At 38.2% G+C, this 14,856-nt stretch overlaps 1 protein-coding gene across 1 annotated transcript; it reads right to left on the minus strand.

Annotated features, from left to right (window-relative positions):
- Positions 1-6,244: 6,244 nt before the first annotated feature.
- Positions 6,245-13,276, minus strand: LOC145229792 (uncharacterized). Its single transcript, XM_080095121.1, has 9 exons — positions 13,061-13,276; positions 10,625-11,196; positions 10,265-10,460; positions 9,779-9,973; positions 9,381-9,494; positions 8,777-8,925; positions 8,320-8,466; positions 7,941-8,056; positions 6,245-7,780 (listed from the first exon to the last, which is right to left on the minus strand). The coding sequence occupies exons 1-9, from the start codon at positions 13,181-13,183 to the stop codon at positions 7,338-7,340; spliced, it is 2,055 nt and encodes a 684-aa protein (XP_079951247.1). The 5' UTR covers positions 13,184-13,276; the 3' UTR covers positions 6,245-7,337.
- Positions 13,277-14,856: the final 1,580 nt, after the last annotated feature.

The raw sequence follows: 14,856 nt of genomic DNA on the forward strand, positions 1-14,856 counted from the left end.
ATAACACAATCCCAGTAACAACCGTTGTAAATCTGGAAACGTTGAACACTGGTCTCCGAAGTTGGTGGAGATTTTTTTTACAGTATTGTCAGTTTTCGTTATTTTACTTGTAAGTTTGAACTCAAATATCAGGACGATGCATTGGAGACAACGTTAAATCTGAATTTCGCAAAAAAGATGATCAAACTCGGAGCATTGTCACTCGCAGATGGCTACATGTCATCGCTACCCAAAAGTATTACATCTCAAGACAAAACATTGTCAAAACATTTTTTATTGCATGTGATGAGATGGGAACAGCACTGTACAAACGTGGTCATTTCGCTAAAGCGTCCGAATATTTTTTAATGGAAATTAACGCAAATCCATCATCACTAACAACTTTTAAGTGTTATTGGAAATTGGCGCATTGTCACTACATGCTTGGAGATCATGTAAATGCCCTGTCGTTTTATCAAAAATGCAACTCTAAAGAATTACCTCAAGTTGGCAATTTTTTGCACACATCATCAACACAGCGATAGATTTTTAATGCAAGAATCAGTAATGAGAGACAATAGTTCAATTTGTTGTATGTCCTACAACCTACAAAATCAACAACAAACAGAAAGAAATTGGAACCGTTTTCAAGTTACGATTTTTGTGCTGTTGTACATCATATAGTCCTTATTACATGCTACACAATATGTAACATGTCGTTTCTTGTTTCGCTACTTGTCCTTATTTTCTTTTTCTGTTTCGATTACTTAATCTCCTTCGTTTATCCTCACTCCATGCTGTTTGAGTGTGAGGACGTATTTGTATGTTGGACTGTTATATTCCTGGGTCGAAATATTAAGTATTTTCTAATAATAATTGGTTGCTACATTTATTGCTACTATACTCATCCGCCAGCAAGTTTGTTGCCGGATTTTTTTTGTGTTCGCGTTGTATGCATTCTTGTAAGTGTACTGTATTTTAAAACACGTGCTAACATCGGTAAATCACAAAACACAGTGATTCGGTTCAAACCAAATTCAATACAATTAACTTTTTCAGCCTACATCTTACTTGGTGTTTTATGCTATGTTGTTGATGTTGTGTTGTTCTTATTATGGGGTACTGTTCGCGCACTTCAAACAAGGCTGTTCTAACGTAGGATGGCTGTTCGTCACTTTTCATTAGGAACGGCACAGATAATACAAGCTAACTTCTTCCTGTTTATTTTTTTACTTTTGTGGTTTAAAATAATTTTGTGTACATTTACTGTGGTCTATTTCCTTAGCATTTTCAATTTTTTTCGATAGGAAACTGTGAAAATTATAAGACCTTTTGGAAAAAAAACAGTAAAAAATGTTGTTCATAATTTGTTGTCGCACTTTTCTTTGCATAGGCATGTAGCCTATGTTTTTGCCGTTTTACTGGTGTTGGCATAGATTCTCGAGTTGACAATAAAGTTTTCAGTGATAACTGCGTTGCCAGAGTTGCAATTTTAACACCAGCAAAGTCTTACATTGTTTTCATGTTTGAAAGCGACTGATCAAGATTAAGAAGTTTGTGGTTGGATTTGAATCAGTGATTTTCACCACGTTTATTCGAGACTTCCATTGGTTATTGGTTTTGATCTTTACCGCTGTATAGTTTCTCACATTAAAAAAGAATAATAATGACGTAAGTTATGGGGTTATGTTTGGGTATTAATAACGTCTACAATCCAGGGATATATACGGTATTTTCTTTTTAGCAAAGCCAGTCAACCGGATAATATTTTGTCTTACAACATAATCAACTGTGGCACAGATTTCGTTTTAGTTTGATTGTCCAGCACATTTACAAATACGATTAAGCATTTTAACGTTAACTGATTCCGCAGTGTAATGCGTATAAATACGACACTTCATTTGTTTCACATTTTTCTCTCCATTGGAGAAAGGTGACAACAGAGTTTTTGCCTTAAAGACGACATAATGTTACTTACAATACAAAGTGAACATACTGTTAAATAAGGATTAACAGGATTTCGTCAAAGATGACTTTACGGATTGGTTGGTATTGGGGCTGAAACAAAACAAGAGCGTTTGTAACATTAGATTTTTGACACTCGGAAACTAACCATTGTTCATAAAACTACACTAAAGACCTAAAGATATCATGCCTAAGTCCAATGTACTATATTGTGAAAATACTGTTGGAGTTGTCAGTTAAGAAATGCCAAAATCCGAACGTCGCTTTATTGTAAAAAGGAACCATGACTTGTTATGATAGATTCCTGATTAACTTTTGTTATGAGGCCTTCACAGAGCATATAAAAGTTTTTGTTTGGAATTTAAAAGATCTTTTGTTTTGTGAAATATCAGATGACAAAGTTGGTCGGTTTGGTTTTCATTGACTACCTAAATTTGTGTGAGTAATACTACACCTTTAATTGTGTAATTGAGTACAAACAGTCCTCGAAGCTACCAACAGGAGTAAGTTTTTGCGTCAAGTCACTGAAACACCAGAACTAGTTGAACTGTCGTCTTGCATAGAAAAGCTTTACGATATCAGTGTTGCTTGAATATACTTTGAGAAGCATTGAGTACAGAATAAAATAAAATAATGGATGATACATTAAAACATCTTGCAGAAGAGTTGAAGTCTTATTGCGAGCGGAATGCAAAAGATCTATTTGAGGAGCAAAATGTAAAGGAGTCAGCAAAAGTACTTCATCAAATTGGATCCTCTTACCGACAAATAGTTGACATGGCTGAGTCAAATTCGCGTGAACAAATGTTTGCATTGATTCGAAGTGCGGTCTTGTTTAATGCCGCGATTTCAAGGCAATCTGACAATGTGGCTGAAATCAAAGATGATCTTTGTGAACTGTGCTCACATGCATTACAGTGCGCAGGAGCACACCAAAGCGAGCCGGGTTTACTCATCCTAGCGAAGTTTGTTTTCAAAGACATAGAACAGTTAAGGAATCTTGTTAGATATGAAATGTTAAAACGAAAACCCAGAAACAAGTTTTTTTTGTTTGATGTTAAAGAAAACAAAAGAATGAACGACTACATATCTAGAAAATATTCATCTGTAATGGACAAAATTATGAAATCATGTGTTGTAATAATGAACCCACCTTGTGAATATGCCCTTGTTGGGATGGGGTCTCTTGCGAGGAAGGAAATAACACCGTACTCCGATTTTGAGCATATTTATGTGCTAGAGGAAGGTGTTCAGAAAAGATCGGATTATGATCAGATTCTTAACTACTTTAGATGGTTGTCAGTTATATTTCAATTGATCGTAATTAACATGGGGGAAACCATAATTCCTCATGTGTCCCTGCCATATCTTAACGACAGTGAAACAGATGACTGGTTTTACGACGCTTTCACTCCAAGAGGAATATGTTTTGATGGGATGGCTTCCTTTGCCTGTAAATTTCCATTGGGATTTTCTGGGACACCGAATAAACCGTGGAACATTGAATTAATTAAGCCAGTGTCAGAAATGGCAAAACTTTTAGTCACACACGAAGATTGGAAGAATGGCTATCATTATGCAGATATGTTGTCAAATACATGTTACGTTTCTGGTTCGCCACCCGTTTACAAACAATTTGTAAACCAGGCAAACATTGTTTTACAAACTCAAGATTCCACTGAGCAAATAAAAATAGTAATCGAGGCGGGTCTTAAGAAGTACGAACTTCCTAACATCTTTTTACCATTTTCCTTCAGCAATCCAATTAACATTAAACGTGATTTGTATCGAAATGTGACAGTGTTTGTGTCAGCTTTAGGGAAAAAATACGGAATAACCAAAGGTTCGTCGTTTGATGTAATTCGTCAATTGGTAGCTTCAAATACGAGACGACAAGGCTACAAACTCATGAATGCTGTGGGTATTGCTTGTGATGTACGGCTTCAGTTTTATACTCAGCATCAAAAACAGAAAGATGAAGTGTATATTGCACACCTACTGATTTTTTTGGGAAAAAGAAAGATTCATAAATTTTTCAAAGCAGTTAGAATGCTAAGAAGGCGTATTTGTCTTGAATTTAATATCATTCCAAATATTTAATTGAAAAATAGTCAGCGTCAAGTCACTGAAACACCAGAACTAGATGAACTGTCGTTTGCATAGAAGAGCTTTACGATATCAGTTTTGCTTAAATATACTTTGTGAGGCATTGAGTACAGAACAGAAGAAAAATAATGGATGACGAATTAATACGTCTTGCAGAAGAGTTAAAGTCTTATTGCGAGCAAAATGCAAAAGATCTATTGGAGGACAATAAGCAAAAAGCAGAGGAAGTACTTTATCGAATCGGGCGCCGTTACCGACAAATAGTGGATATTGCTTAGTCAAATTCGCGCTTTTGTAACAGCTTTGGGAAAAAAATACGGAATAACCGAAGGTTCGTCGTTTGATGTTATTCGGCAACTTGTAGATACAAATAAAATATCAACAACAAAAGGCAACGAACTCATGATTGCTGTTGGCATTGCTTGTGACGTAAGACTACAGTTTTATACTCGGTATCGAAAACAGAGAGATGACACGTGTTTCACAGACCTATTGACTTTTTTGGGGTACGGACGATTCATAGAATTTTTTAATGCTGTACATATGCTAAAAAGGCTCGTTTGTCAGAAGTTTGATATCGTGGAAAAGTATTACATTAACATAATTGGAAAAAAGACTTAAAGTTTCCACTTGTCACAGATGTTTTTGAGCTAAAGAACAAAATTTTTGATGTGAATCAATTTTTCAATTAACTTGGCTCAAAGACTTTATTAGTTTTGTACTTTTTCGCTGTTTCACCACAATTGTTGAGCTCCAATCCCATAATGATGTTCTGGAGACCATATTTAAGCTAAACCTCGCAAGAAGATGTGTAAAACTCGGAGCATTGTCTCTTGCACATGGCTACATGCTACTGTTACCTAAACTTGGTCTAATTGAAGACAAAATATTGTTGAAACATTTTTCAGTTGTTTTTGGTGATATGGGAACAGCGCTATACAAGCGTGGCCATTTCAAAACGGCAACCATGTATTTTGCCAAAAAAAAATACGACAGATCAATCACCACTGTCAAAGTCAATAAGTTATTGGGAGCAAGCTCATTGTCATCACATGCTTGGTGATCGTGTGACTGCTGAGATGTTCTTCAAAAAAAGCAAATTTGAAGGATTGCCGGTTACCGATAAATCTTGCAGACATTTTTACAAAAGCGGAAGTTCTGAATCAATTACAACAGACATTGAAAGAAGTTGCCCCATGTTGTACGACTCACAAAACAATAAACGTACCAAGAGACATTTTACTTGTATTGCAATTACAAGTTTTATAATGTTTTATTGTTTAGCGCTGTTTACATGTTACACAATAGGAATTATGCCGTTGTCTGGTTCATCGTTGTTGTATTTTGTTTTTTGTGCCGATCGATTTATTCGCTTTGTTTATCCTGCTTCGGGGTTTATTGAATATTGGGATGTTTTTGTGTGTTGGATATTCGGGACTATTTCTTTCCTGGCATTATAGTTGTCTTTGTAATATTGTTTGGGTACATAGGTCTGTTATTTCCTTTGCCATATTTTTTTTCATATGTGCTAGGCGATATAGTTTTATGTCTGTTTTTACGTAAACTGCTTTCACGTCAGCCAGTTGCGGTGATTCGTAAACATACATATACAACATTTCTGTTGTACTTTCAATTACTGGTGATGCTAAGCATTTTATGTAGTTATTTTGTGTTTACTATATTGTGTATTGTCTCTCGAGCTGTTTGTAAAGAATGTTTGTATTACTTCCGCCATCTCGTCTATCAAATTGCCACCATTGTAAGGCTCGTAAGCAGAAAAAGTTTCCAGTTTTTTTCTAACTATAATTTGTTGCATAGTTCATGTTCATTCTTTTTACTGCTATTACCGTGATTTTGTTATACAACAAGGGCGTCCTTTTGAAAAAGGAGTGTTTCTGGGACACAACTGTTGACAATGTAAATAATCGTACATTTGTGTCGCCAGGAATTAACATGATTTAATTGTGTTTGCATTTATCTGCAGTGCTTGCAAACAGTAAATAAATTTGAAAATATGGTGTATTTTAAGCGTCAGTTTTGGTTTCGAGGAGTAATACACAAATAGTTGTCAGGAGAAAAAATAAGGGTCGGAATTGTTTTTCACATTGCTCGTTTTAAACCAAGTACCTTAATAAGCGGAGACTTAGCAATTCGATGTGTTTAAAGTTTCAATGTCAAAACTGAATAAGCGTCGTGAAGTGAATTTAATTTATTTTTTCAAAATCGTTTACACAAACGCGTGGCAGCACAAACACAACTTTTTACCGTTTCACCAGTGGGGAAAAAATGGACTCTAGTTTGGGTATGTGATGAAGTATTTTTAAATAAGGATTACAATTCTAAATAAGGTGACGTAAAAAACACTTTAAACCAGGGACACACAAAAAGGCAACACAAGTAACTGGACACCGACTGGAGGTAACTAAAAGTCGGAAGACTGGGGACATATGGGGCAGACTTTGTAGATCACGTGATTGCACGGTTTAGTAAGGACGGCAGCTCGTAGGGTTTCTATAGGCAGGATATGCTGCTAAATAATATTACTACATTGAAAGTTTTGATTGATGTTCTCAAACAAATGTAATCATGATTGTGAAAAACTTGCATTGGCGTTTGACGTAATGTTGCATCGTAACAATTCAATCATATTCAGTTGTTTAAACGGATCGCTTTAAAGCAGTGGTTTCCAAACTAGGGTTTGCGGACCCACAGGCCGGTTTTATAGATCAAAAGCTACAACTTTAAGATTTTTTATGTAGGGTCACACAGACGTGATAAATTTATAAAATATCCCGTTACCACAAAAGCGTTGGAAACCACTGGTTTTGAGGCTTTAATTGTGAAAAGTTATGATTGCGACAAAGTATTTGCCAATTAAATCTATGCTATCACTAAAGCATCACATAGTGACTTGTGGGAAAAGCAGCTGGAGCTACAACACGTTAAAGCGATGGACAAGGACACACACAAACACACACATGCAACCCATATACACCCAAAGGCAAGTTTCAAACAAAACATTAAAATTAGCCACAGTACACAAAAAACGTTCGTTAACACTTAGTACGGATTCGCATAAGTTACTTCATAAAAGTATGGGAGTTTAGTTGCTGTTTGTTAGTTTAAAACATTGGTTCATGCATACGTTTTACAGAACTTTAAAAACGTGTTGGAGTATTTTTTTTCAGGCTCGCTCTTTTGTAGTATGAGATACAAGTTGATCATTGCAACGAAATCTGAATGTTTGGTTGTTGATCGCTGTGGGGTAAATGAAGCAAAATCAGTGGTCACGTAACCAGGCGCTCAATGTAGGACGCCAGATCAAACAGCTTGGCGGCTCTCAGACCGCCAGCAAGCATTTCGATCGTTGCCTTTTGTCCGTTGCATCTAAGCCACAGTCGAAGCATGAACGATCTCTGCTGCGTGTGGTCGTTGGGAAAACGTTGTTTGATCGAATCGACGATTTTCTGCGCCGCCCGCAACTCGGCACGCACGACCGTTGGCGCCGATTTGCCGGCCGACGTGGACGACGCCGACGATGTGGACGAGGAATCGTCGCTGTCGGTGCTGAGGTCTTTATGTTGTGCAACAGTTTTTGTTTTGCGGGTCTTGATGTCGGGAAGTGTGTGAACGATTTGATCGGGCCACTTTAGCTGGTAGCAGAGCGTGCTCCAATGCACGTCGTTTTCCTCTAAACCATCTTCAATGTACGTAAAGGCTTCACGGATATCTGAAAGTACAAATCAATTCATTATTTTCAAGTTGATGTTGGATTGAACGTTATAAGTCTGTCAACGTGGCCCGTCTATAGTGTCAGGACTGCTTGAATCAGTTCCAAAGTAAAGTCGCTTGGAACAAGTAATTTTTGGCATTTAACAAAAACAACTTACTATCAAGCTTCGACTTTAGGATAAAAGTTTTTTCTCTGACGGCTGGTAGAGGAATGCGCAACTGCACAGATTGCAATCTTGTGCGGAGAATCTCGGGATCAGATTTTTCCAAGTATCTGCATTACATGAATTCAAATGTTAGTTTGTTTGTAAAATACAAAGTTACCTCGGATTGTACCTTAAAGCTAGCTTGAAGTAAAATCGCCCTCAAAACAATTGTGCGACAAGTTATTTGTGCAAAAGTTTTTGTTTTAAATTTTTTGTCATTTTGCCTTTTAACCTATATTTATTTCTGCTAGCTGTATGAATTAGATTACACGGTAAATGAGCATTAATGCTTTGCTTAAATTGCGTTCGAAAGTTGGACATAGAGTTGTACCTTCTGTTCCAAGCAGCTCGACTGTTGTAGAATTGTTCCATTTTCGACTGGAGGGAGCCGGCGTATTCTTCACTGATTCTGATCTTTTCTTGCATCGCATCTTGGTCCGCTCGCTGGGATCGAACCCGCGACTCCATGAAGTCGTAGCTAAGAAAAAAGTGACGTTCTTAACTTTTCGTTTTCTGCACGTACGTGTTTGTAATATTTGTAAGCAAAAAATGTTTAATGAGAAAATTTTATGTCAGCCATCAAACAAACAAATACAGCAAGACCGAGTAACGACGTTTACTTAAGACGAGCAAGATTTTTTTCATTTTCTCCACTATCGAAATATTTTTAGGTAGAACAAAAATGGGTGTACCACAAGGGATTATTGTAGGCCCTTCTTTATTTTCAAAATCTTACATTTACTCGTTCTAAAAAAATCAGTCATTATTTAAAGTTTTTAAACACATACTTTCGTTCACGCTGTTCAATTTTGGTTCCCAGCATAATGATCCGTTTACGCAAAGCCCGGTGTCGCGCCCTCAAGTGGTCAATGTTGTCGCTTGTTGTTCGTAGTTTGATTTCCAACGTTCGTCGCTGATCTTGAGAGCGATCTAAGTCCTGAAAATTAAGATTCGTAAATTTGGATTATTTATTAAATTCTCGTGTTTCAAAGGGCGCCTATTCACTAAGTGTTGTCACAACAATTAATCTTTACACTCTGCACAAGTTGTATTCAGCAAAAAGTGTATTTTAAAATTACAGCCAGTGTTTTTTAAGGTGTTTTGGGGGACCGAAACGGTCCCCCAAATTTCTCCAGCGGTTTCCCAAAATTTGCCAGTAGCCTAATAAATAATTCGTTTAAGCAAATATGGCTATTTTTTGGTATTTAAATGAAACACTTGCGGTCTCTTAAAACTACTTAGCGGTCACCCAAACCAAACCTTAAAAAAACCCTGATTACAGCTATACAGAAAATTGCAAAATACACTTCGTGACTAAATATTGGCAGTGTTAAAAGTTGCATGACTGAACTGCTTTTGTGGCTGCGTTTGATAACACACATCATTCCCTACCTCTCTCAGCATATCGATATCGTGTCCAAGCGTCTCCAAGCGGGTAGAATTTGTGTGGACTTCCGCATTCATATGTTCCCATTCGCCCAGAAGTTGCCTGTGCGATTGTCGAGCCTTAAAAAGAAAAATATGTTATCACTGAAAAACGCAAACAAAGGCTTGTTTGGTTGATAGTATGGTTATACGATATATGCCTATCAAAATTGTATGCAATCACTAAGCCATATGGAATAGCTGCGCAACAATAAATCGTTATGAAGCGCAACAATATGGGACGCACGGTTGGTTAAAGCGCTGGAGCTACCGAGTATTATAAAGCGTTATTTGACGGGATCTCACAAATGAGTAAGTTAAGCGCACCGTGAGTAAAGGACAATTCAACAATAAATACCACTCACCTCTTGCCAGAGTCGTTCAGTTTTCACGTAACGCCTGTGAGCTCGGTTTAAAGCCGACTTTGCGTTCTGTGTGTAGAGAATATCCCGTTTTAACCAGAAACTCGACTTCTGCAACACTTCACCGAACTTGCATAAAACGTCCGGTAGGAGGCGCAAAACAGGAAATCGCTCGCAATCGACAACTTCGTCTGCAATCTAAACAAAACATTTTTTAAAAGGTGTTTTCTTTCAATGTAAATATATATTCGAATTAGAATCGATTTCCTAGGCTTTTGCATGGAAAAAAAGCCTAAAAAATATAGCCGAAAAAAGTCAACACTTGACAGCAGACTATATCTCGGGCAGGCAAGCTATGTTGACTGTATTGTGTCCATCTTATCATGCTTAATCTCTTAATGTCATGCAGTGTATAAAACAGTGGCCACGAAACCTTTATATGGCGAATAATGCTTTAAACGTTCGATGCGACCTGTGGAAACTTCTCACCTTCTTCGACAATCCAGAATCGGAAAACAGCTCCGCACTAACGCCGTCTTGTGGCGGCCACAGAAGTTCTCGAATTCTGTTCATGGTTTGAACAATCACCATCTCGCTTTGGTGGAGATCTCCCGTCTTACTGCGAACGATATTCTCCTCTGTGTTCTCTTTTGAACGTTCGCCGTCGCGCTGCTGCAGTTTTCCACTGAAAGAAGATATTCTCTTTTGAAACGAAGATTTCGTTTATTTTATTTTAAATATCTTATTAGCCGGTTGTTAAGGCTTTTAATGAGATATCCAATTTGTACCAGATTGATAAAATACAACAAAAATTAATTGTTAAACGAAACCAAGTTTATGTTTGTTTACCTGCCACGTTGGAGTTTGCAAAAGGTCTGAAGCGGTACCAACACTCGCTGCGTGAAAGTTGAAAACGTCACTTGCAATGTCCGAATATGGCGATCCACCTCATCAATGTAGCGACGTAATGCGTCGTGACGTTCGCTTATTTCGACATGGTCGCGTCCTGGCGGCGTATTCCGACGCTTGGGTGACGTCAGGTGGGTACTGCCACGTGACACGGAAGGAGACAGTGACGTGTTCAGTATGGGTGGGTAGCGAAGAGTTAAAGGAAAAGATGAACGCTGCTTTGGGATGTTTACATGGGCGGTGCGAACCACTGGGGGTAGCGTGCACACCCCCGAATGCGCGGGATTTCGTGTGATAACATCATCTTTGACGTCAGGATTCAAACGTGATATCGACTCGTTGATCGGACTTCCAGTAATCGTTGCGCGCACCACTGATTCGTGGAGGGAAAGCATAAGACGGAGGGAATCGAGACTGCAGGCTGAATGCTGCCGCACGGTGTCGCTGATGGGTCGACATACCTGAGCGGCGAGCTTTTTTAATCCAGCAACGTCACATGTCGAGTCTTCGATCTGCGCAAGAGTAAAAACTTTAAAAGCTCGTTTGTTAGTTTCAAGTTTTAGTAAATCCATTTTGACCATGTTTCGTAACGGCCATTTTCTTCGCCGTGGCAAAACGATACGTCTGGTATTGATTTTTTGAATGCATTATTTAAAAAGGCAAATTCTGACGGCTGTATAGTTACGCCTAGCTATCGAGTTTGTTGTCACCTAAGAAAAAAATAGTATACTTGAAAATTTTTGTTACGGATAATCAAACTAAAGACCGTTTGCATTAGCATTTATTTTAAACTACAACTTGTAATAGCGGACTTAAGACAAAAATCTTATCGATTTACCAAAACAAAACCATCATATTAAAGTGGCATTTCAAATTTGGTTGTTAGTTTAGTAAAATTAAGTTGGCGATTTTTTCGAGCAAAACATTTCATGCAAAAACGTCCACTGTGGTGTCGCGATTTTGGTAAAGGTGTTTTTCCTTTTCAAGTCCACCAAAGCATATCTATTAACATAAAATCAAAAGTTCCCATCCCATATTAACCCACAGCACACCTTTTTCACACAACACCTTACATCCTAAACCCAGGTCGTTGTTCACGTATTCTTCAACACTATTTAAATCACGGCGCACAACTACAACAAGCCTAAAACTTAAACTTTCTCGCGCATTCAGATCGCATAGACCGGATCGAGGCCTTTCTTTATCATGTGCACGGCGATGAATGGAAAAGCAACAGATGGCGTAACTCCAGCCATTGAAAGGCGGGTTTCGGCCGCGCCTACTGGGAGTAAGACTCGCTATTGTGCCAGAGGTACGGCCCGTTTCCTTTGCGGCTTCAGTTTAATTCGTAACGTAAAGATCCCATGGGTATATGTATATGTGTGTGCGGACGTTACCGTGGCAACTGTACAGCGGAAAATGAGTGTGGCAAACTCACACGGGACTTGCTTTTATCGATTAGGGACATTTTGCTATATTGCAATCAACAAAACACATGGTAACGTATGCAACAGTTCTGCGCTTGTTTAAAAACATACATTCCGTAAAATTGTTGCGCTTTTCAGAATATCCAACAATGCTATAAACGTAATAGCGATGGCAATATTTTGTACAAAAACATAGATTATAACGAAAATAATTTAGTAACTAATGCAAACCTGTGTTAAAGCGTGTGACACAGGTGAAAAGTAGCTTATATTTCAACGTAAAGAAAACCTGCTTTTACATTTTCAACTAATAACATATTGCCTCATATTCCCGTAATTGATGCAGTTTACATTTTATGTCGTTAATTCCTGCTGTAACGAGTGTTGTGTGATTCCAAACGGCTGTTACGCGCAAATATTTGCAGCCGGTTTGCGATAGTAGAATATATATAAAGCCTTAATTGCTTGGCACACACTGATAAATGCAAACCGTGGCAAAGTGCACGCGGCACCCACATCACTTTGGAGAAAACAACTTTTATAAATACCGTCATTAGCTAATCGACAGGCAATCAGCCTAATTTGGTTGGTGTATGAATTTTTTTGTAGGACAACCTCGCTTTTACGCTTTCCCTCGTATATATACAATATATTGTGGGCGATAATTTGTGTCCACGCGTCTTAGCGATTTGATCAAACATGTTTTAGGTCAAAAGCTCTGAAGGTAAACGGCTCTTGCGAAATTAAAAAATAAATGCGATAATGATATACAACGGGACACAACTACCCAAATAATAGTGACATTTTACGGCAATATTGTATCCATACAATTTTTTTCGCAACACATAAATATAACTAATCCTGATCATGGAAAGCTAAAGTGTGTGTGCAGAAACTTGTGGCTTTATTATTTGCAGTATTTTATTTACATTTAAAGAAAAACAAATACCTCTTTGTGTTGTTGCTTGATCGATTTGAGCGTACTTTCGATCGACTTGTGAATTTCGTCCAGTGAAAGATGCCCGCCTCGTATATCCATGGCTTTCAGCTTGCTATAATCGGCCGGACGCATTCAGAGCATTGTCCGTGTGTTTTCGGTAAAATTGTTTCACTTTATTTTTTACATTTTACTAGCAATCTATAAAACATCAAATTCATAAAATCAGATCCTAAAAGTATCAGATAAACCTGACCTCACTCATAAAATGCAAAAACGGCTATTTCACATTAAATCTGTAGCACCTACATACGATATTCTAAGGTTTACTGTAGTGCAATATAGTTTTTGCTCCAATTCAATAGATTCAACTTGCCTCACTTACGGACCGAGACCATACGCGGTGTTACGCGAAACTTTAATACGATTTGGGGCAGCATGTATACTCCCGTATATCAGTCTTTTATCGAGTAAACCACAAAACTCACAATAAATGTTGTGTTTTAGGAGCTGACGGATAACACTGTTTCACCTCCTAGCTTCTACCCTCAAGACCGCGCTATCCGATTTGCTTTTCCCCTCCCCTGTAAATCGTTCAACTAAATCCCGGTGCAGCGCAGTTTAGAAGTGACGGCGTCGGTAAAAACTCGACGGGCGACCACCGCGAGGAACTTCTAAACCGAAACCGATCTGTCGCACCGACTCGATTCTATTCACGCAAAAAAATAATGTCGGTGTTCGGCACACGACTGAGCAGTCGGTAGGAAGACACGTCATTAATCACCTTGCAATGCATGTAGCCGCTGGTGATGTAGTTAAGTGCCCAAATCAGCGGATATTTTAAATTTTTGTTACTACTGTTTGCATTCAGCGACAAAACAATTATTTTGTTAGGCAGCAAAATTCCTTCGTCAAAAAATTCTCTTTCTCGATAAATAGATTTTATTGCAATGATCAATAAAAAAAAACATCAACAAAATATAGTTACAAAAAATGATCTCCTGACTTAAAGGGCAGGACCTTTTTTATCTAACACACCGGTCGGTTTTTGTAACTAAATATCTTTTTAGGCCACATTGTTCTGCAAATGATGCAAGTACCTGCATACCACATTCAACAAGGCTTCGCCGAATAGGCTACCTGTTCAACCTAGGTCCATAATAGTTGTTTTCTAGCGAAGGTCTTTGTACTTGCGGGCTTAACAAGCAGTGAAGTTTTTGCACCTCATAGCGTATCGGGATTAAGAAACACAAGGGGATTTTCTTCAAAGCTTTCCATTCATCGCTAACAAATTGGCGCAACCGAAATAGTGCGTGACTGCCTTTCAACGTCAAGATTCCAGTGGGAACCGTCGAAAGGTTTAAACCCAACCATAATGTTTTGTTGTAGGATGCCACACCCCCGCTTTTACCAACAGATCGTCAAGAAATTGACATAGATTGCGCGTTGCAAGGTAGGGCAACGTTCCTGATAGTTCTGGACTTAAACATTGGTATTTTTTTAATCAGCTAAGCGACGATGGGCTTTTTTGTTTTGCGTTTTCAATGGTGCAATAAAATCTGCACCAAAAAAATCCAGCACAAGAAAACTGAATTTCACCTAAGATTAGAAAGCGTACATTGAAAACTGGTAAAAAACAAGTTCAAAATTTGACTTCTAAAGGTTGTATTAAACCTGAAAGCAGGATCAATATTTCTCCACACACAAGGCACCGGATATAAAGGGCGAGCACCCAATGGAACTCCTTCCTTTTCGACTATTTGCGGCTGATCCAGGTTCAGTCCCTTACGTACCACCCCTGAAAATCG

Source organism: Phallusia mammillata, chromosome 1 (genome assembly GCF_965637545.1).
Source record: "Phallusia mammillata chromosome 1, kaPhaMamm4.hap1.1, whole genome shotgun sequence".
NCBI classification, from domain to species: Eukaryota; Metazoa; Chordata; class Ascidiacea; order Phlebobranchia; family Ascidiidae; genus Phallusia; species Phallusia mammillata.